This window comes from Stigmatopora argus, chromosome 11 (assembly GCF_051989625.1).
Source record: "Stigmatopora argus isolate UIUO_Sarg chromosome 11, RoL_Sarg_1.0, whole genome shotgun sequence".
NCBI lineage: Eukaryota > Metazoa > Chordata > Actinopteri > Syngnathiformes > Syngnathidae > Stigmatopora > Stigmatopora argus.
The window spans coordinates 16,355,439-16,377,477 of record NC_135397.1 but is presented as its reverse complement, the minus strand read 5'-3'; the positions used below and the strand labels follow the sequence as shown (position 1 = coordinate 16,377,477).

The 22,039-nt window shown below is 42.2% G+C and overlaps 1 protein-coding gene across 2 annotated transcripts in view; it reads right to left on the bottom strand.

The window, feature by feature from the left end:
- hells (helicase, lymphoid specific) overlaps nucleotides 1-22,039 on the bottom strand; it is a 71,135-nt gene that overhangs the window by 10,741 nt on the left and 38,355 nt on the right. For both annotated transcript variants that reach the window (XM_077613669.1, XM_077613670.1), the window contains exons 13-17: nucleotides 21,660-21,753; nucleotides 21,403-21,564; nucleotides 14,292-14,434; nucleotides 10,531-10,675; nucleotides 8,293-8,376 (exon numbers count right to left, since the gene is read on the bottom strand). In XM_077613669.1, coding sequence (XP_077469795.1) covers nucleotides 8,293-8,376; nucleotides 10,531-10,675; nucleotides 14,292-14,434; nucleotides 21,403-21,564; nucleotides 21,660-21,753 — 628 coding nt within the window. The remainder of the gene's footprint in view (nucleotides 1-8,292; nucleotides 8,377-10,530; nucleotides 10,676-14,291; nucleotides 14,435-21,402; nucleotides 21,565-21,659; nucleotides 21,754-22,039) is intronic.

Sequence of the window (22,039 nt, the reverse complement as noted above, 5' to 3'; positions counted from 1 at the left end):
ATCACATTCACTCCTGAAATACTCCGGAAATGGGACAAGGGTACTCCTGAAATGGGGTCAACGGAGGTTGGCAGCTCTGATATATACATACACACATATACATATACCAGTGGTGGACCGTCTGGGCCTGCAAGGCCTTCTCTGCTGGCCTAAAAAATATCTGAATCACAGACTGATATTAATTATATTTTGTCCACGAATACTTTAAATAATTCCAAATTGTCTGTCAGGTTCCTTTCGTTGCTTTCCCTCTGGTTGCGCTTACCAATCACATGTCAGCCATTATTTGTTGCCAGGGTCAGAAATCTACCTGCGTGCCTTCACAATCAGTTCTGCAGGCCCTGTAGCAGTAAAATAAGCGTCGATAAAACTGTTGCTTTATCCAATCAGATTTCGAGTTGGCGACACCAAGGCCTTCTCGCAGGCGTAGGCATACGTCATCGTTTTCACAAACTATGATTGTCTTATGAAAGAGTGGACTAGCCAGAGCTAGCAAACTGTACCTGTAGCTAGCGGCACAAGCAAATACAGTGGTACCTCGTCATACGACCGTTCGTCATACGGAATGCTCGTCTTACGGGGGAAATTTCGATCGAATAATTCGCCCGTGATGCGGTCAAAGTTTCGTGATGCGACCAAGCCAGGTTGCCATGGCATTTTTTTTGGCATATCTTTCGTGTATAACAATATTTACGAGCACCGGATGAGCTATTCAGACCAGGAAACGCACAACGCGCATGCGCGGTGAAAAGAGGGCTTTCTGGGTAATGAAGTATACTCGTGCGCACAACGCCGACAGGCAATGGCACTAGGCGCCGTTCGAGGGGATGCGAACACAGATGCTACAAGCTAAAAGGAGCCGCTAGCCAGCGCCCCCGAAGGTCCCATGCGAATCCAACAAAACCACCCAGAGCTGCCACCCAGGAACGTGGCGCCCTACGTTTTTCATCCAGCCGGAGATATTCGCACTGCCCCACACCTCCGGCTACCCCCTGGATGAACTAATCCGCGTTCCAGTGACAGCTCTAGCGCTGCTGAGGGTAATCCTCAAGCGCCTGAGGTGGCCCAACAACAACAACAACATGAGCAGCGGCGCGATCGCTGATAAAAGACTGCTGCTCGTTGGCAAGTGGTCGTGCGTTATTCGATTGTGAGGACATTTGTGTGCATCATTTTCGGAATATTTTGAAGGGAATAGTACGACAGCAAACAGCCCATCGATAGCGAACGTGAGGGTGGAGTGTTTGTTCCGTTTACGAGTGCGTTGTGTGGAAGGAAAAAAAACGAAGCCCCCCGCCCCTTTTGTGCCCCTCTCCCCTCGGCGAAATCTGCCCAATTTTAGTTAGATTAAACACTTTATTTCTATTAAACCACTCGTTATTTATTACTTTGTCAATATATGGCGAATTATAAGAAATAAAACTTTTTTTTCAATCCAATATCCTGTTTCTGGTGTTTTTTTCAGAGAGTTGGAACGAATTAATTTGTTTCCCATTCATTTCAATGGGAAACTTTACCTCGAGTTACGAGTAACTTGTCATACGAGCTCAGTCACGGAACGGATTAAGCTCGTATCTCGAGGTACCACTGTATGTTGTTGTGTTGATTTAAAAGCGGTTTTGTCAGCCCACAGTGGCTGAAGGAGAAGAAATGGATTTGGTTGCAGATTTACTGTAAAAGCCATTTTCAAGATGGACTTTTCATGAAAATCTGGACATAAGAAAGTCCGGACAACTTTGAAGCTAGCAACCTTCTAACAACCCTAAATCAAATAAAAACGTATTCCAGAAATACGACAGGACAGGCTCGACTTTCAGTATTATCTTCGATGGTGATAGAAAAGGAGGAAAAAAAAGGAGTATGGATTTAGTGTACAAATTAAACAGATTTTTGGTGAGTAAAATGTGGCTATATTCTTATAACATGTTTAACATTATTTAAAAGAATTTGCCTTTGTGGAGAAAGCGGGTTCTGCGGTGTGTCTAATTTGCAATGACAAAATTACATTGTTAAAACGGTCAAATGTACAGCGGCACTTCGACATGCGCCACGCCACCTTTGCATCAAAATACCCCGCGGGAGATACCCGAAAGAAAGCGTGCCAAGAGCTTCTGAGCAGGGTGCAAGCTAGCTAGCAGCAACTCCGCGCATGGACGCGCCAAGGTGACTATAATTCGGCTAGCTTTGCTGGTTCTTTAGCAATAGTGAGGAACGGGAAACCATTCACAGATGGCGAGTATGCTAAAACGTTCATGCTGGATGTAGCCAATGAACTTTTTGATGATCTTCCGAACAAAGACAAGATAATCAAACGGATACAAGACATGCCTCTGTCGGCAAGAACTGTTCATGATCGTACCATCGTGATGGCAAACAAAGTGGAGGAAACGCAAGTGACGGACATAAATGCAGCGCCATTCTTTTCTCTGGCTTTGGATGAGTCAACAGACGTGAGCCATTTGTCGCAGTTCAGCGTGATTGCAAGATATGCTGTTGGTGACACACTGCGCGAAGAAAGTCTTGCTGTTCTGCCATTAAAAGGGTCCACAAAAGGTGAGGATTTATTCAAGTCTTTCATGGAGTTTGCTCAAGAAAAAAGTCTACCTATGGATAAACTTCTGTGTGTACTGATGGTGCTCCGTGTATGGTGGGGAAAAACAAAGGATTTGTGGCGCTTCTCCATGAACATGAAAATAGTCCCATCCTAAGTATTCCATTGCATTATACACCAGGATGCACTTTGTGCTCAGATGTGTGACAGGCAGTTTGGCGAAGTGATGTCGCTGGTCATTTGTGTGATCAACTTTATTGTTGCCCGAGCCTTAAATGATCGCCAGTTTAAAACACTGCTGGATGACGTTGAAAATAACTATTCTGGTCTGCTTTTGCACAGCAATGTGCGTTGGTTGTCAAGAGGGAAGGTGCTTAGCCATTTTGCGGCTTGCCTGAACGAAATCCGGACTTTCCTTGAAATGAAAGGCGTCGAGCATCCTGAGCTAGCCGACACCGAGTGGCTCCTCAAGTTTTACTATCTCGTAGATCTGACTGAACATCTGAACCAACTCAACGTGAAAATGCAAGGCGTTGGAAATACAGTGTTATCCCTTCAACAAACTGTATTTGCTTTTGAAAACAAGCTGGAGTTTTTCATCACGGATCTTGAAACAGGTCGTTTACTCAATTTTGAAAAACCGAGCCAATTTAAAGATGCATGCACAGCAAGAGAGCCCATTCAAAACCTTGATCTCCACCAGCTAGCTGGCTGCACATCCAGTCTCCTACAGTCCTTCAAAGCACGCTTTGGAGAATTTCGTGAGCACACTTAGTCTTTTTAAGTTCATCACCCATCCAAACGAGTGTTCACTGAACACAGCCGACCTGAATTACATCCCTGGTGTCTCCGTCAGAGATTTTGAAGCAGAAGTGGCTGACCTGAAGGCCTCAGACATGTGGGTGAATAAGTTCAAGTCACTGAATGAAGATTTGGAAAGAATCACACGACAGAAAGTGGAGTTGGCGAGCAAGCACATGTGGACAGAAATGAAAAAACTCCAACCTGAAGACCAGCTGATTCTCAAAACTTGGAACGCGCTTCCTGTCACATACCACACACTGCAGCGTGTGAGTATTGCTGTATGGACCATGTTTGGATCTACGTATGCATGTGAGCAGTCATTCTCACATCTTAAAAACATCAAGTCCAACATACGATCACCTTTAACGGATGAAAGCCTCAACGCTTCCATGAAGCTTAACCTCACCAAGTACCAACCTGACTACAAAGACATCAGCAAATCCATGCAGCACCAGAAGTCGCATTAATGGTGAGTGTTATAACATTATTTAAAATAATACATTCAGAGGCTTATTATACTGACATTTTGTTGAATTCACTTTTAAAAATATTATATGGCTCTCACTGAAATAAATTTTCATTTTTTTTGCTTTCATGGCTCTCTTAGTCAAAAAGGTTCCCGACCTCTGCTCTAGTAGATGGTGTGTCGTATGTGCTTTTCTTCACCTGTGATCTGGTGAGTGCTGCTATGAAGGATTTCTTTGGAGTTTGTTAACCCATTCCCTGGCAAAGGCAGCAACTTCTTTGGCAGACTTTTTCGGCCACTCTTCTAGGGGCAGCTTTAGGAATTGAGGTCCATTCTGCCACACAGAACCCTCTTGGAGGTCCTCTGGAGCTGCACCTCGTGTCATAATGTCTGCAACATTGATGTCTCCCTGGATCCACAACCAGTCATCCGTCGATGTGGTCTTCTGAATTTCTTCAACTTTGTTCGCAAAAAAAGTTTCATATTCATAACTGTCTCTTTGGATTGCTCCCACAACCACAGTTTGACTGTCCAGCAAGTGGAGCCATTTCTCAATCCCCATTCGACTGTACTTTTTAATGTACCTTCTGAGGCGAACTGCATAGACAGCACCACCGGTTCTCTCTTCTGGTCAAGTGGTGTGAGCTTTGCTTTGGACGCGACAAGTCGGACTTCGATGCCCGTTGCTGTCTCCCATCACAGAATGTCACTCTCCACTGTTTTCGGGTAACTTGGCTGAGGCGGATGTTTTATTGAAATAGCTGGATTGCTTCTTCCCTCAACTTTTCTGACAATGGCTTGTCCCACCTCACATGTCTTGGGTTGTGCTGGTTCTAGCCTCTTGGAAACCTCCCCTGACGAGAATGGCACCCTTCTGTTTAGCAAGAGTGACAGAATTTGACTGAGGTCTTTGGGTACAGTTTGTCAACTCCCAGGGCCTTGTCATTTTCTTCTCTGCTTTGATTTGGCAGATTAAGAACTTTACTTGCTGATGCTCCTGGTGTGAGCATCTCCCTCCCACTTTGGACTGACCGGAGCCAGGGCTGAAGGAGGAATCCTCCTGCCTTCAGGATCTCGTCAACTCTGCTGGTGTTTCTATTCAGCTTTTCGAAGTTGTTGCGAGAGTTAAGCACAACATCAACATTCATAGAACCAAGGAGTGGTGCGACTTGGCGTGGAACGTCTGAAAAACCTGGAACTCATACTGGACTTCAGACGGAACAAGCCCGCTCCGCTCTGCTTTCCTCACTTGGACTACACTAACACCTTGCTACTTTGCGCTTTGGTTATTGCTGTCTCACTCCTTCGCGGGTCAAAAATATTCAATAAAAAAAATAAAAAATAAGAACATTAATTAAAAAATAAATAAATGAATACAAATCCAACAGATAGTCTCCTGCACCACCTAGGAACGTTTCAGACAGCCAAGATTCAACCCAAGCGTAAGCACCCTTGTGACATCTCGGATGCCGACTGGCCAGCACCCACCGGGAGTTCTCGGATGCTGATTGTCCAATTCCTCTCTGCATTTCTGCAGCCTTCATCATGGCGCCTAACCGCTTTCCATCCGTTCGTGTATCAACCGAACTTAAGAAAAAGCGAAAAATGCTAACAATTAATGAAAGTGGCACTGTTGGACATGTTGAAAGCGGTAAATAGCTTTGCCACCGTAGCTGGAAAATACGGACTTAATTAATCTACCGTTCGCTATTTCAAAAAGGAAGAGACTAACTTCCGTGAAACTGCCTCAATATCGTTCTCGAAGAATGCCAAAAGGGTCATAAAAAAGCAAAATAAGACCATTGTCAGAATGGAAAATCCACTTTTCTGCCTGGATCCAAGATTGCAGGCAAAAGAATATGCCTGAATGTGGTAATGGCGACGAACACGATCCTCAAGCCAGACTAGCCCTTGACGACCACGTACAACTTTCGTTGCCAGCAGGAGTTGGTTTGAGAAATTCAAGCGGCCTTCATAGCGTGTCATTATATGGAGAGGTGGCCTCTGTGGACGAAGCAGCAGCGAGGCGTTATGTTGTGGATGTGTTCCCTAAAATTATTGATGAAAATCTCCCGGAGCAAATCTTCAACATGGATGAAACTGGCCTCTTTTGGAACATTTCTGTTCAAGGACGAACTAAAGAAGCCAGGGTTCAAGGCTCACAAAGATTGATTGATTCTCCTCATGTGTGTGAATGCTGCAGGATTCATGCTCAAGCCTGGCCTTATTTACAAGTCACAGAATTCTCGAGCATTAATAAAAGGACAAACGCTTGCGTCAGTGTAATGGATGACTAATAAGGAATGGATTACTGAGGGCCTCACTCTTGACTGGTTCCTCAGCTCTTTCATCCCACAAGTTAAGGATTACCGTATTTTCACGACTATATGGCGCACCGCATTTAAAGGCGCAGTGTCAGTAACGAGTGCTATCTGTATTTGACACACACACAAGACGCATCGCATTTAAAGGTGCACCGCTCCGCATTACACTGGTCTACCGCACAGCATTATACGGGTCTACAGTAGAGGCTGGGGTTACGTTATGCATTCACTAGATGGTGCTGCGCTAAAGGGAGTGTCAACAAAACAGTCAGATAGGTCAGCCAAACTTTATTAATAGATTACAAATCAGCTTTCTGACAACTCCATTCACTCCCAACATGAAAAAACAAGTTGTTTTTTTTTCTCAGAGGTTAAAGTATTAGTAATTTCGTGACACAGCAATACCATAAAAACTCATGTTGAACAGGTGGGCATATCACCAAAGTCGTCATTAATCGAGTCAGTAATTTCTGCCTTCCTGAAAGCTCGGGCCACAGTTCAGACTTCCACTGGGAATGACGACGAACATAGAATCAATGTGCTAGATCGAGCTCAACCGAAATGCAACGCCGTTTTATATATCTCAGCATTCACCGCGCACCAGAAATAGAGTCGGGGGCTGTAAGCCGTAGTTGCAAGAGCTGTTGCGGCTCAATATTGATTCATATATATAGTAATATATGTATATATATAGTTCGCAGTCTAGCTCTGAATGCTCTGTTGAGGCCAACATCTAGCGGCAGGAGTTCTTTTGTAAATCCACCCTATTAAATGACAGCCGCTGTCAATTGGTTGACAAAAGAACTATATATCCCAGCAGTCACTGCGCACTACTTTTTCTACGGGGAAAATAGTAGAGTCGGGGCTGCTTGCCGTAGTTGTGAGAGCTGTTGCGGCTAAATATTGATCCATATATAATTTATATAAATATATATAGTTTTCAGTCTAGCTTTGAATGCTGTTTACGCCAATCTAGCGGCTGGAGTTCTTTTGTCAATCCAGCCGGAATGACGGCGAGCACCAAATTAGTGTGCTCGCCGTCATACTGGGTGTATTGTCAATAGAACTAGATATCCCAGCATGAATCGTGCACGGGGGAAAATGACGTCGCAGGCTGCTTACCGTAGTTGCGAGACCTGTAGAGGATGATGTACCCTATCGACTGATTTATTTTATTTTATCGTGATAACAATTTTAGAATTGGTCCATATATAAAGCACACTGATTATAAGGCACCCTGTCTATTTTGGAGAAAATTTAAGACTTTTAAGTGTGCCTTATAGTCATGAAAACACGGTACCTGGCTGAGAAGGGGCTGCCCTTTAAAGTGGTTCTCTTCACGGACTGTGCAGGAGGTCACGCAGTGTGTTGACGTCCTATTGTTTTCCTGTGCCTCCATTTTAATTGCACGGCGGAGCCCTTGAACATTAGTTCCTACCAGCTGAATTATGTAGAAAAAAAACGCTCGCGTAGATTCATTTATGCCGCAATTGCGTGCTATTCATTTTGCATATCAAGAAACGTCAATACTTAGGAGCAATTTTCCCTCTAATTTTTTGTTTGTCTGGGCAGAAAGACAACCTCCCCGAGCACACTGAGTACCGGTGTGAGCAGCATCATCATTGCTCGCTATGGGCACACACCAGTATCACACCTGCCATAAGCAGGTGCATGTCTACTACACAAATGATTTAGTAATAATAAAATGTAATGATTAATATTTATGAATGGGCGGCCAGACGGATGAGTGGTTCGCGCGTCGGCCTCACAGCTAAAAATAAAAAAAATAAAAAACAAATTGGGATTTTATTTTGTGAGCGCCATATGATTTGCTGTGCGCAGAGAAGACGAGAGTAGTGCGCAATTGCGCAGCTTAGAGGGAACATTGCTTCGGAGGAATTTTCAACGGTGACTCAAAAAAAAGTAGGCATAAGCTTTACTCTGTAAAAATGTGAACTCGCATTTTCCTCAGGTTAGTTGTAAAAGACCACCATTGGTTCATTACAAATTAAAATGGTTAGTCTATTGTCTTTCACCATTGGCCTCAAAGCTAATGTGGAAAATGTGATTATGTTTATAGGAAAACTAACAGGTGGAACACATACTTGCAACCAAAACCACCACCAACACCCCTTTTTTCTTTATACCTTATGTCCTCGATCCTTGAGTGCAGGCAGGAGTCGGTCCAGTATAAGAAATTTCCCGGATGACTGTACGAGGTGCTCATCAATCTGCATTAAGAAATAGGCAGAGAATATGTTGAATGTATCACAATAATACTTTTGGTACAGCAATTTGGACTGTGTTTGAGAAGCCTTTTGCCGTACGGTGAACAACAGTGCCCTAGCGTTCACACTTAACCTGTTCTGATGTTTACTTGTACAAACCAAATTCCCAAAATGTTGAATGAAAAAATTGAATTATGGAAGAGCCAAATTTCATTATTTTATTCAGAATACAACATGCAATATAGATGTCAAAAATATAAATGGAGAAAATTGCCATTTTAGGGGAAATATGTTAATTTAAGAGTAATCTTTTAGTATAAAGGACCATGTGAAAGAATCTACTGTATTTTCTGGACTATAACTCGCACTTTACTAATAGTTTGGTTGGGCCTGTGACGAATACTCCAGTGCTATATTATATATTTTTTTCCTCTCTGATCACCAAGACACTTTTGTTTATTTTCAGGCTGAAGTTGTCTGAAAAACTTTCCTTATTTCACACTATAGGGCCCACTTAAAAGTCCAAAAATTTCTCTAAAATGGTCGATGCGCCCAATCGGTCGGTGCGCCTTGTCTGTGCACTAAATTAAATTTTTGTAGGGCTCTGACCGCTTGAGTGACTGGTATTATTTCTTGTCGGCACGCTACGTATTGCAACCAAACCATTCGCATTCCAAGCATTACGGTAAATCCATTCAAAACATCCCAGGGGAGTGGCAAGTCATTTGACTTCCGTGTGCTCGCAGCGCTTTTAACCCTCAAAAACACACTCAATATTCAAAGAAACAGCATATTAGAGCTATACAGTGGTACCTCGAGATACGAGCTTGATGCGTTCCGAGACTTAGCTCGTATGTCGATTTACGCGCAACTCAAACGAACGTTTCCCATAGAAATAAACTAAAAAAAAATTAATTTGTTCCAACCCTCTGAAAAAACACCCAAAACAGGATATTGGATTGGAAAAACATTATTTGTTCCAATTCGCCATCTATTAACAAAGTAACAAATAACTAGTGGTTTAATATTACTAAAATGTGTTTAATAGTACTAAAATTTTACGGATTTCGCAGGGAGAGAGAGAGAGACGGACAGAGAGGGGGGGACTTTTTGCACGGCAACACGCTCGTAACATAACATAAACAAATTTAAATGAACTTCGATTACGATGCAGACACTCAAAAATAAGTTTAATCTAACCTAACACTAAACTCAATTCTAATTTTGTTTGACATTTTGATACCTTTCTTCTCCCGGGTTGGCTCTATTTGCCCCGCCTCCACACTGACTTTCAGTCAATAGAGGGTTATTTGATTTTGTATTCCCTTCAAAATATTCCAAAAGTGATGCACACAAATGTCCTCACAATAAGATAACACACGACCACTTGCCAATGAGAAGTAGTATATACGCCATTCGCACTGACTAACAGGGGAAAAAAACAATGAAAAGATGCAACGCTCCGCCCAGTGCTCGCAGACATTACACGAGGGAGTTGCGGGGAGAGAGACAGTGCCAATGATTTTCTTATGAGCAGCCTCTCGCGTCCACTGTCTGCTCGTATATCAAAATTTGTCTCGTATCTCAAGATAAATATCTGCTCAAAATTTTACTCGTATCTCAAATTGCTCGTATGTTGGGGTACTCGTATGGCGAGGTACGACTGTACATAGGAAATGCCTGGCGTGAATGACAACAGAATGCAGGTATGACAGGATATTGTTGATTGTTAAGGGAGTTGTATATGGGGGCGACAGCACATTTTCGCAGAGCATACCAACTGTACCAATAATGGAAGATGGGGGGTCTGGTTCGTTAAAGTGTTTCAGCCTATGACTCAGAGATCCACCACTCGTTCTCCCCAGTTTTCAGCAAACTTCATGTATCTTTCATGTATTTAGGTTAAATCAAAATGAGTTTAAAGAACCCTTAAGGGGCAACAGATTGGTTGCACCAAATTAGAAAACTTTTTCAGATTCTACACTGGTAACATTTGACGAGGTATTTGGGTAGTTTTTCTGCATTGAGCACAGCACACAGCCTATTACAAAATTGGGCCATTAGCAATTACCGTCATTTTTTTGACATCTGACTCAACATGGAAGCACATTTGAGTTATAAGAAATCAAATTTGATCTGAATATGAATCAATGCTACCTTAAATTCTTGTGTGGCTGCATCCAGTGGGTATTCTACAAGGTAGGGATGATTACAGCATCGTTTCAGCAACATAAGGATATTCTGCATCTTCAGGTTGATCTGAGCATCATGAGGGCAGTGAATATCCAGCATTGCAGAGGGACTGAAATTAGAGAATTCGGTAACAATTTAACATTTCTTTTGTGAAACTGGTTATTTTTAACACCGGAATAAATTGCAGCAAGGCCAAGCTGACATGACAAAAATAGTTATCACGATAAAAAATAAAAAAATCGATATCTTTTGTTTATCAAATTTGAAACTCTGGTGAATAATAAACTACTTTACTTTCTATTCAATTATGGAAATAACTACATTCCCTTTGCAAAAAGAGAATTAAAAAGATGATTTTTAAAAAAGCAGTTTTGTTCTACCGTGCATAAGGAGATAAGACAACAAACACCCTCCTAACACTATGAAAAGTAATGAATAATAAAAACTTCAGAAATTTTGACAGGCATAATTATTTTTACAAATTTGCCTTCAAAACTGCTGTGCAATAAGAAAAAAATATAATAATAACAAACAACTGAAGACCATCATTGGCAAGCAAACCATTTTCAGCCTTACATAAAGAAATACAAAACTTGGAAGAAAAAAAATCTAATTTTATTTTACACAAGCAGGGGGGACCAAAAGACAATTGTTGGTGAAGGTAAAGAAATTCAATCACTCAGTCTATTAGGATCCGACAGCCGTTTCTGGCCACCATAAAAAAATTCAACTCTCTACATTCCACGGTTTGGACAAACGTAGCGAAAGAATCTTAACATACACACAAACACACATTCACACACCTATAAATCACGTTTTATAAGGATTATAGATTCATTTATTTATTTTGTTATTAGCACCTAATATCTTCAATAGCTCCCAAGCAATTTGACGTATTGGCACTAAATTTACAGAAAAGATAGGTAATTACCTTCTGTTTAACGAAAACCTCTTAATTTTTCAATAACACTTTTCATGTATAAATTATTATTTTTTACTATTATTAGCACCTAATACAGAGCTGCCAAACACCAAAAATCATATTTCAGAATTGGTAAAGAGAATTTTCAGATTTTTTCCTAGTAGCGTTTAAGAGCACAAGTACATATTTTAAAGTCATTTTTTGATGATTTTATCAAAAAAGAGCTGCAAACAACACATGACTATTGAGCACTTTATGACACAAAATTTGTGTGAATGCAACCATGTCAAAATATTTGTGGCAATCAACATTTTCACAAAAAAATGAATAATGAAACACCAATAAATTTTACACCACATGCTAATTTAATCAATTTTCTTTGTTCTATAAAATTTCTCAGTCGCACACTTGGCCTCTTGACTCCTCCCTTGAATATTCCTGTTCATAGCAAGCTGCTCCTGCCAGTTGCATGTCCATCTTTACCAAGAACATGGCCTCAAGTGTGCTTGGTCCCATTGACATGCTGAAGCCTGTCCTGATCTTCCTCACCGCACTGAAAACACGCTCACGTGGCATTGCTGTGGGGAAGTATGTCCAGTGCAATCTTTGTTATGTTAGCATATTTTGGGTTTCCAGAGCTGTCTTTTATTTCTCCTACTAGTCCCCATTGCACGTCTGGCTCTCTCCTGTACTGTAATGTCTCTTAGCTCCTCAACTTGCAGGCAGCTGAATTCGTCTTCCAAGGCATCAACCTCACAGTCAGGCCTCATGCATGGGAATCTGTTGATGAAGTACCATACACTTGTGAAGGAACTTTTTTCGATGATGTTGAGATCAGCTACCGACCTCAGCATGTTTGAGCAATTCGTCCTTCATTGGAGATTTTTCTTTTACATATTTCACTGCAGTTTTATAAAACTTTGTCACACGTGCAAATGGCAGTTACTTCTTTCAGGCATTTCTTGCTCTTTCATGTAATGACGAACGTTGTCACCAATACAAAGTCCTTCATCATTTTTCTCAAATGGAATACTTATCTTCTCATAATCCACTTTCACTTCCAACAAGTCTCTGTCACGCAAAGCAACAGTTTTCTTGTTGCAATACTTACAATACGCAAAGAATTCTCCTTCGGTTGATGGCGCCAAACACGGATATATGATACTGTATTCCGTCTTTGGAGGCTGCAGTTCGTTGGATTTTTTTTAATGGCAAGATATCAGTATCACTGTTCGCTCGTCTTTGCTTAGAAGCCATGGCTTTCACACTCAGCCTTCCCGGGAAGATCTTTTCCGACATACAGGAGAGGAGGGTCGGTCGAGAGGTTGAATCTCGGATTCAGGAGTAGTGTGGTTTTTGTCCTGACCGTGGAATAGTGTATGAGCTCTACACCCTCACTCAGCAGGGTCCTCGGGGGAGGGGCATCGGAGTTCACCCATTTCCTTTATGGACTTGGAGAAGGCGTTCAACCATGTCCCCCGGGGTGTCTTGCGGGGGGTACTCCGGGAGTATGGGGTTCCAAAACCCCTGATACGCGGGGTCCGGTCCCTATATGTCCGGTGTCAGAGTCTGGTCCACGTAGCCGGCAGTTAAGTCGGACCCGTTTCCAGTAGGGGTTGGACTCTGCCAAGGCTGCCCTGATTTGTTTCATAACTTTTATGGACAGAATATCTAAGCACAGCCATGGCGTTGAGGGGGTCCGGTTTGATGGCCTCAGTATTGCTTCCCTGCTTTTTCCAGATGTGGTTCTGTTGGCTTCATCAGGCTGTTATCTTCAACTCTCGCTGGAACGATTCACAGCCGAGTGTGAAGCAGTCGGGATGAGAATCAGCACCTCCAAATCCAAGACCATGGTCCTCAGTTGGAAAAAGGTGGCATGCCCTCTCCGGGTCAGGGATCATGTCCTTCTCCAGGTGGAGGAGTTTAAGTATCTTGGGGTCTTGTTCACGAGTGCGGGAAGAATGGAGCGGGAGATCAACAAGCGGATATGTGCAGCAATGCAGACACTGCATTGGTCTGTCGTGGTGAAGAAGGAGCTGAGCCAAAAGGTGAGGCTCTTTATTTACCAGTCGATCTACGTTCCCACCCTCATCTATGGTCACGAGCTGTGGGTCGTGAGCAAATCAACGAGATCCCGGATACGAGTGGCTGAAATGAGTTTCCTCCGCAGGATGTCTGGACTGTCCCTTAGAGATAGGGTGGAAACTTGATCATCCGGGTGGGGCTCGGAGTAGAGCTGCTGCTCCTCCGGATTGAGAGGACCCAGATGAGTTGGCTCGGGCATCTGATCAGGATGACCCCTGGACGGCTCCCTAGGAGGTCTTCCGGGCACATCCCATCAGGAGGAGGCCGCGGGGCCGCCCTCGGACGTGCTGGAGAAACTATGTCTCCATGCTATTCCAGGAACGCCTAAGGGTCCTCCCGGAAGAGCTGGATGAAGTGGCTGGGGAGAGGGAAGTCTGGGCTTCCCTGCTGAAGCTGCTGCCCCCGCGACCCACTTTCGGACGAGTGGAAGATGAGATGAGATTTTTGTTTTGCATTGGTTTGCCTCTGCATAGTTAAAACAAACATCTAAGTGCTTCAGAGGAGGAAGTAAATCCCAAAGTACAATTTTGTCAAGCAGGTTGGATGGAATTAGAGGCACAATCACCATAACATGGAACAATTGATGAATCCCACATGTAAGCATTAGCTTTTGCTCTATTACCATTTAAACTGGGATTAATACTATGTTTTTCACTTCTTTAGTACACCCTGAGGTGACAGTGGTAGTTTTAAGTGTGGTAGTGTGGGGGTTCCCTACCTCTGCTCTTGCTCTTTTTGGACCTTATCCAGATATTTTTTCAGGCCTATTGGAGTATCATCCTTTGCTTCACTGTAGTCTACCATCTTTCGACTGAGACGCTTCGGTCTGCCATTTGGCGTCAATTGCACAGGTGCTTCACTCTGAAATCAAGAGAGAATAATACATCATTTCCTTTATATTTACTGTCATCATTGACAACCAGCAGTGGATTATTTTTAAAAAGCTAATGCTGCTAAAAAATCCTTGACTATTTTTTTGTATTCTACAAACTATTCTTCAGCTTTCCTTCCTTGAGTTTACGTCTTCGCACCTTGCTAGTCAGGGATTGTTGTCCGGGCACTATAACATAAAACATCTATCTATCCATTCATATTCTACCACTCATTTCATCCAGTTGGGAGAATCCCAAGGCGTCCAGGCAAGCCGGGATTCTAACAGCTTGAAGTGGAAACCACAACCAGGAATGAGACGGGGTATGCGTAACAGTGACCGAGACAGGTCGAGCCTCTCTCAAGGCAGCCATTTCGTGAGTCCAATTTGACAGCAAAAATAGTAATGAAAGTGAAAGTGATCTTGCGCATTCTGGCGCCTGTGTAATTGTGGGTATTCTTTAATTTATCCCTACACATTTTTCTAATGTAGCAGTGCTAGAGAAGTGTGGAAATCCAACACGTCTATTGGTAGATTCACAGGCGCAAAGACCAATGGGTGCACTGCGGCACTACTATCACTGCATATAGCAGTGCATAATTATATGTTCAATGAGTGTTGGTGACTCAAGTACACTGATCCATAGTTTTTCGCAGATAACGTAGGCACAATAATCAAAAAACTGCAAAGTAGCATCACCGAGAGGTAAGATCTTTAGCCTGAGACTGAACCTGACCGGACACCTAATCTCGGGTCGGGTTGGTCCTAAGATGTCAATCATTACTTCGGGTTTGGTTCGGGCATCGCTCGCTGAAAAAAAAGTATACTAAAACGATGTGTGGTCTTTCTTGCCAAGATACTATTGGTAGATCATAGGACAGTAAGATTTGATCCAGAAAAAAATGTTATATTGGACCTGAGCTGGGAAACAGCGCCAGTGCGAGTCCAAGCATGATTAGTATCTGCCCACACTATTTTGGGTCCTGCTGCATGAGGCACATCATCAGCATACATAACTCCTGAGCATTGTCAAGGGTCCGGGGAAAAAAAGGGTAGATCGCCCAGTCTGCTCCTTGAAAAGTAGTTCTTTGAGGAAAAAGGTTTGAGCACCCCTGTACTAAACTAAGAAATACTTGTTATAAAATAAATAATTTGGAATGAAACAGAGAAGGTGCTGTAATGTAATTGCAGTTGGAGGCGGAGCCGCAGAGCCAGAGCATGCTCTGCGCATGTCATGTAACCGCCGCAAGAAGTTAAGGATAAACAAAACACACACCGACCGGTACAGGTAAGAGTGAATTTTGGAAAAGCTTCAAGTTGATTGTTGAATATGCTAGAGAAACTTGCGTTGGCTTCGCTGAATGTAGTCAATGTGGCGCTTTGCTTTTATATGAGAGCAAAAAGACTGGCACCTTGACACTGCGCAGGCATTTAAACAGTTGAAATTGTCAAACATCTATATTATCATATAAAAGGTGTAAATGAATTTATACAGTCATGTTGAACTTAGATTTTGTTAGAAAAGACAGGCTTTTATCTGTTATCATAAATAACCCCTCCTCCTTCCGACTTGGGTCGGGAGTCTCGACTCCCGAGCCCTCACAAAGAAAATATTAAATTTCGAGTTTGTTTCGGGCTCGGGCCTGCAAATCAAGTTAATTCGCCGGGCTCGGGTAGGGCCGGATTTTATCGGCCCGATCTTACCTCTCGGATCACCCCTATTATTACTACATACATAAAGTTGTGGTCAAAAGTTTACATACCCTTGTGAAGAACATGTCATGGCTCTCTTGAGTTTCCAGTTATTTCTACAACTCTGATTTTTCTCTGATAGAGTGATTGGAACAGATACTCCTTTGTCACAAAAAACATTCATGAAGTTTGGTTCTTTTATGACTATTATGGGTTAACAGAAAAAGTGATCAAATCTGCTGAATCAAAAATATACATACAGCAACACGAATTAGCAATTTTGGTGACTTAGAAAGTTGTGTCAGTGAAATGAGCTTCATAGCATGGCCTCTTAACTTCTTGTGAGTGATTATGAGTGACTACAGCTGGTGACTTCTCTGAGGCCATTTAAATAGGGCTCATTGGATGCAAACGCCCACAAACGCTACAATGGGAAAGTCAAAGGAGCTCAGCATGGATCTGAAAAAGCGAATCTTTGACTTGAACAAGTCAGGAAAGTCACTTGGAGCCATTTCAAAGCAACTGCAGGTTCCAAGAGCAACGGTGCAAACAATTATTTGTAAGTATAAAGTGCATGGCACTGTTTTGTCACTGCAACGATCAGGAAGAAAACGCAAGCTATCACCTGCTGCTGAGAGAAAATTGGTCAGGAGGGTGAACATTCAACCGCGAATCACCAAAAAGCAGAGCTGCAAAGAATTAGAAGCAGCTGGAACACAGGTGTCCGTGTCCACAGTCAAGCGTGTTTTGCATCTCCACGGACTGAGAGGCTGCCGTGCAAGAAGGAAGCCCTTGCTCTAAAAGCGGCACCTTAAGGCTCGACTGAAATTTGCTGCTGATCACATGGACAAAGATACGACCTTCTGGAGGAAAGTTCTGTGGTCAGACGAAACGAAAATCGAGCTGTTTGGCCACAATGCCCAGCAATATGTTTGGAGGAGAAAAGGTGAGGCCTTTAACCCCAAGTACACCATGCCTACCGTCAAGCACGGTGGTTGTAGTATTATGCTGCAGGTTTTTTGTTGTTGCTGCCAATGGAACTGGTGCCTTGCAGAGAGTAAATGGGATAATGAAGGAGGATTACCTTCAAATTCTTCAAGATATCAGTATCACTGATATCCTAAAGATAACAGTAGATAGCCTAAAGTCATGAGCCTGAAGGTTGGGTCTTGGGCGAAGTTGGGTGTTCCAACAGGACAATGACCCCAAACACACATCAAAAGTGGTAATGGAATGGCTAAATCAGGCTAGAATTAAGGTTTTCGAATGGCCTTCCCAAAGTCCTGACTTAAACCCCATTGAGAACTTGTGGACAATGCTGAAGAAACAAGTCCATGTCAGAAAGCCATCAAATTTAACTGAACTGCACCAATTCTGTCAAGAGGAGTGGTCAAAGATTGAACCAGAAGCTTGCCAGAAGCTTGTGGATGGCTACCAAAAGCGCCTAATTGAAGTGAAAATGGCCAAGGGACATGTTACCAAATATTAGCGCTGCTGTATGTATATTTTTGACCCAGCAGATTTGATCACTTTTTTCTGTTCACCCATAATAAAGTCATAAAAGAACCAAACTTCATGAATGTTTTTGTGACAAAGAAGTATCTGTTCCAATCACTCTATCAGAGAAAAATCAGAGTTGTAGAAATAACTGGAAACTCAAGAGAGCCATGACATTATGTTCTTCACAAGTGTATGTAAACTTTTGACCACAACACGTTTTTGGGCCTATATGAAAATACAAGTATGCCATTACATTTATCAATAAGTATACTTAAGTAGCACAGTTACAGGCATATGGAAAGACTATAAGATCTAAATATAATCAATAAATTAAAAAAATTGAATATGACAATCGGCTTGACCAGTGGTGTCAAACATACGGCCCGCGGGCCAGAACTGGCACGTAAGTTCCGATCCGGCCCGCAGGATAATTAGAAAGCAAAAAAAAAATGCATAAACGACATGGATTTATCTGTTTCAATTAAATGCAACTAAAGAAGTATCCGCTAGGGCAGGGGTCACCAAACTACGGCCCGCCGGCACATTTGGACTGGCCCTCTGAACAATACCAGAGACGCTATCGGATTTTTTTCCAATTTGGCCTTGAAGACTGGGACGTTTTAATCTTGTGTTTGGTTCATTGCACCCCTGCTGAGCCCACAAATCATCCCAGTGAAGCGGGGTTTCGCATTGCTTCTTTGGTGACAAGCGCGGGGAGTGTTTCCCTTTGATGCATGCGGGCACGTCCACCGTTGCATGCACGAGCAGTGTTACCGAGACATCTGGACGATCGCAGGTGAGGGCGGAGCCCTGGGACCATCGCGGACTATTCAAGCATATAAAAACTGTGCAACCTGTTTGAGAACGGAATAATGGCGAAAAGGTTAGGTAAGAGAAAAATTGATTCAGAATGCAGGGTATTTAACCTGGAGTGGACAAACGATTATTTTTTTGTTCAATGCAAAGAAAAGGCTGTTTGTCTCATTTGTCAAGAGACAGTGGCGGTATTCAAAGAATACAATCTTTGCCGACACTATGAATCCCGTCACAAAGACAAGTACGATAGCTTGCAAGGCCAAATACGAGCAGACAAACTCTCAAAGCTAAAAAGTGGACTACTATCTCAGCAGAATATATTTGTACGCCAAGCTCAGCTGAACCAGGCATCCGTTTGGGCCAGCTTTCGGGTTGCTAAATTGATAGCAAGCAGCGGTAAGCCTTTCACTGACGGAGAGTTTGTTACGAAATGTATGGATACTGTCGCGGAGGAGGTGTGTCCCGAGAAGAAAGATGCATTTAATGCCGTAAGTCTGTCGGTGAGTACAATGACCAGACGCGTTGAAGAAATCGAGAGTAATGTATATGCCCAGCTGCAGCAGAAGACGAAAGAATTTGACTTTTTTTATTAGCACTGGATGAAAGCACGGACGTGCAAGACACAGCGCAACTGCTCATTTTTATTCATGGAGTTAGCCTAAACTTTGAGATTTGCGAGGATCTGGCAGCCCTCCAAAGTCTCAAAGGGACTACAACGGGAGAGGATATTTTTGACAAAGTGTGCCAAACCATGGAGAAGTTGGACCTGGACTGGTCAAAGCTAGCTAGCATCACGACTGACGGGGCTCTTAGCATGGTGGCCGAAACTCGCGGTCTAATAATGGGACGCATGAACCGGGAGTTGGAAAAAAGGGGTCTCACCGCCCCGCTACGAGTCCACTGCCGAATTCACCAGCAAGCACTGTGCTGTAAAATGTTGACGTGGGATTCTGTAATGACGGTTGTGGTGTCGTGCATAAACTTCAGAGCAAAGGGAGAAGATTGTGCATGGCACAACAGAAAGTTAATGTTCCATGGCTTTTTTTTTCTATGAAGAACCCAGAGAGAGTTATTTAGTTATTATTTATTTCATAAATAGTGTTATTTATTTCCTGTTTTTTCTGTGAAGAACTCAGAGGGTTATTTAGTTATTATTTATTTCATTAATAGTGTTATTATTTGTTTCCTGACTTTTTTTCTGTAAAGAACCTGGAAAGGGTTATTTGGTTATGTGTGGCTTTCTGGAAAACAATAAAAAATTTAAGCTCCCCTACGATCGTCACACTTTTTCTGTTACAAACTGACACCGGCCCCCCATCAGAGAAGGGAAAAGTTATGTGGCCCTCACAGGAAAAAGTTTGGGGACCCCTGCGCTAGGGGCTCACTGTTCGAGCCATCGGCTGGTTGTTATGACGTTGTTTCTACCCTGTTCTCTACCTGCCCGCTACACCCTCGTTAGTAAAAGTGGTGTTATCAAAAAAGAGAAAAGTTGATAAAGGGTGTAGAATTTTCCAAGAAATATATATATATATATATATATATATATATATATATATATATATATATATATATATATATATATATATATATATATATATATATATATATATATATATATATATATATATATATAGCCGTATATATACAGCCGCCGTACTTTTGACCGCCGTTAGTCGTCATCGACGAACTCGCACTCGACAACAACTCTCCATGTTTCAAGATGCAATGATCATGAGGAATTTTCAACAGCAAAGATCTGAATAAATGGGGGAGAAATTGTACAAACTTTACGACTTTGTGGAAAAAAACATCCTGAAAAAGTGTTCACAAGTCGCGCGGTCGCCCACTTTGACGACGTTTGTCTTGAGCATTTTAGAAAGGGAAGGGAAGTACTTGAAACCAATCAGGTAAGAACCAGTGGCGATAAATAAAATGGGTGAAAAATTAGATGCCAAAGAAGTCATAAAACGTTAATGAAAGATTAAGATTTCAATGTAATGTTTTAAATTCATAATTTTATGTTGATTAGATGTGTTCATGCAGTCTGTCTCTGTTGCCTAACGCCAGCTTCCTGACACTTGTGCATCAACACGAATAGATTTTGCCTGTTTATTATTCATTTTAATTGCTTATTAAATCATTTTAAGAACATTTTCACTCATTGTGTCGTCACATCTTTCCTGAAAAATTGGCATCACTTTGATCAATTATAAAAGGGTTTAATTGGTAGTGAGGACTGTGGAACGAACCAGAGAATTTACATATAAAAGCACTGCTCTCCTTACAAAAAAGTTCTGTAACCAATTAATTTTGTAAGTAGAGGTACAACTGTATTATGCTAATTTTTATCCTGCAAAAATAAAAAGTATGAAAAACTAATTACCACGAAAAGAAAACGATTGAGGATGGCACAACGAATTTAACAACAAGAAAATAAAAATTAGGCCGCCAGTTAAAGAGTGGTTAGCGCCAAACAGTTCTGAGATCGAGGTTTCAATCCCAGATTTGGACCTTCCCAAGTGGAGTTTGCATGTTCTCCCTGGGCTAATGTGGGTTTTCTCCCAGCTCCCACAAACATATGGTATATGGTAGGGTGGTTGAACTCTGAAATTTGCCCGTGTGTGAAAACAATTTTGATTGTCCCCCGCCTGGTGACCAGGTTGGATGCGATATGCTCCAGCACAACTGTGCTCCTTATGAGGATAAGCAGCATGGAAAATGAATGAATACAAAATAAAAATAAAACTAGCAAATCCATTCAAAATTAATTAAATTAGACAAAGAAGATTGTAAAATAACTAAGACCGAACAACAATGAAAAATCCCAAACTATCATAGCCTTGTTTTAGACAAAGGCTTAATCGATTTCATTAATGTGAGGACGACATACAGTATTGTCTAAGAAATCAGACATTGCTGAATGTTTGTGTGTGATTACAGGGCACAATACCTTATGATGACCAAGCACTTGTGCGATGGTATTATTCACCACAGCAGTGTAAAAAATCTCCTGTTTGGCAGTCAGAGGGGCATAAACAATTATCTCTTTCTTTGGAGGAATCTCGAGTGTTACATCAGTCTTCAGTCTCCTCAACAGGAAGGGAGTCAGAATCTAAGAAACGGAAAGAATAGAGTCTAATTCAACAAGCGTGATCATGGCACAAAAGACTGTCAGATAAATACAATTGCACATGTTTGGAGACTGACCTGGTGCAATATGGTCAGGATGTTCCGTTCGCGCTCACTGGCCACCACACTTTCTGCCTCACCGAGCGTGTCAATGTCAAACCAAGACTGAAAGCTATAGAGGATAACCAAAAGGTTATTTATTAGTGCTATAAGAGTGATTTTGGAGATTGGCTCAAAATAAAATAAAACAATTGATATACCGTATTTTCACCCCTATAAAACGCACCGCCTTAAAGGGCACCGTTTCAGTTGCGGGTGTATTTATTTATCTTTTTCAATACAATGACACTCGGCCAGTGTTTCCCAACCACTGTGCCGCGGCACACTGGGTTGCCGTGAGCAAAGTGTGCCGTGGGAAATTGCAAGAAGTCATACAATGTAATATTCAGAGAGAAAAA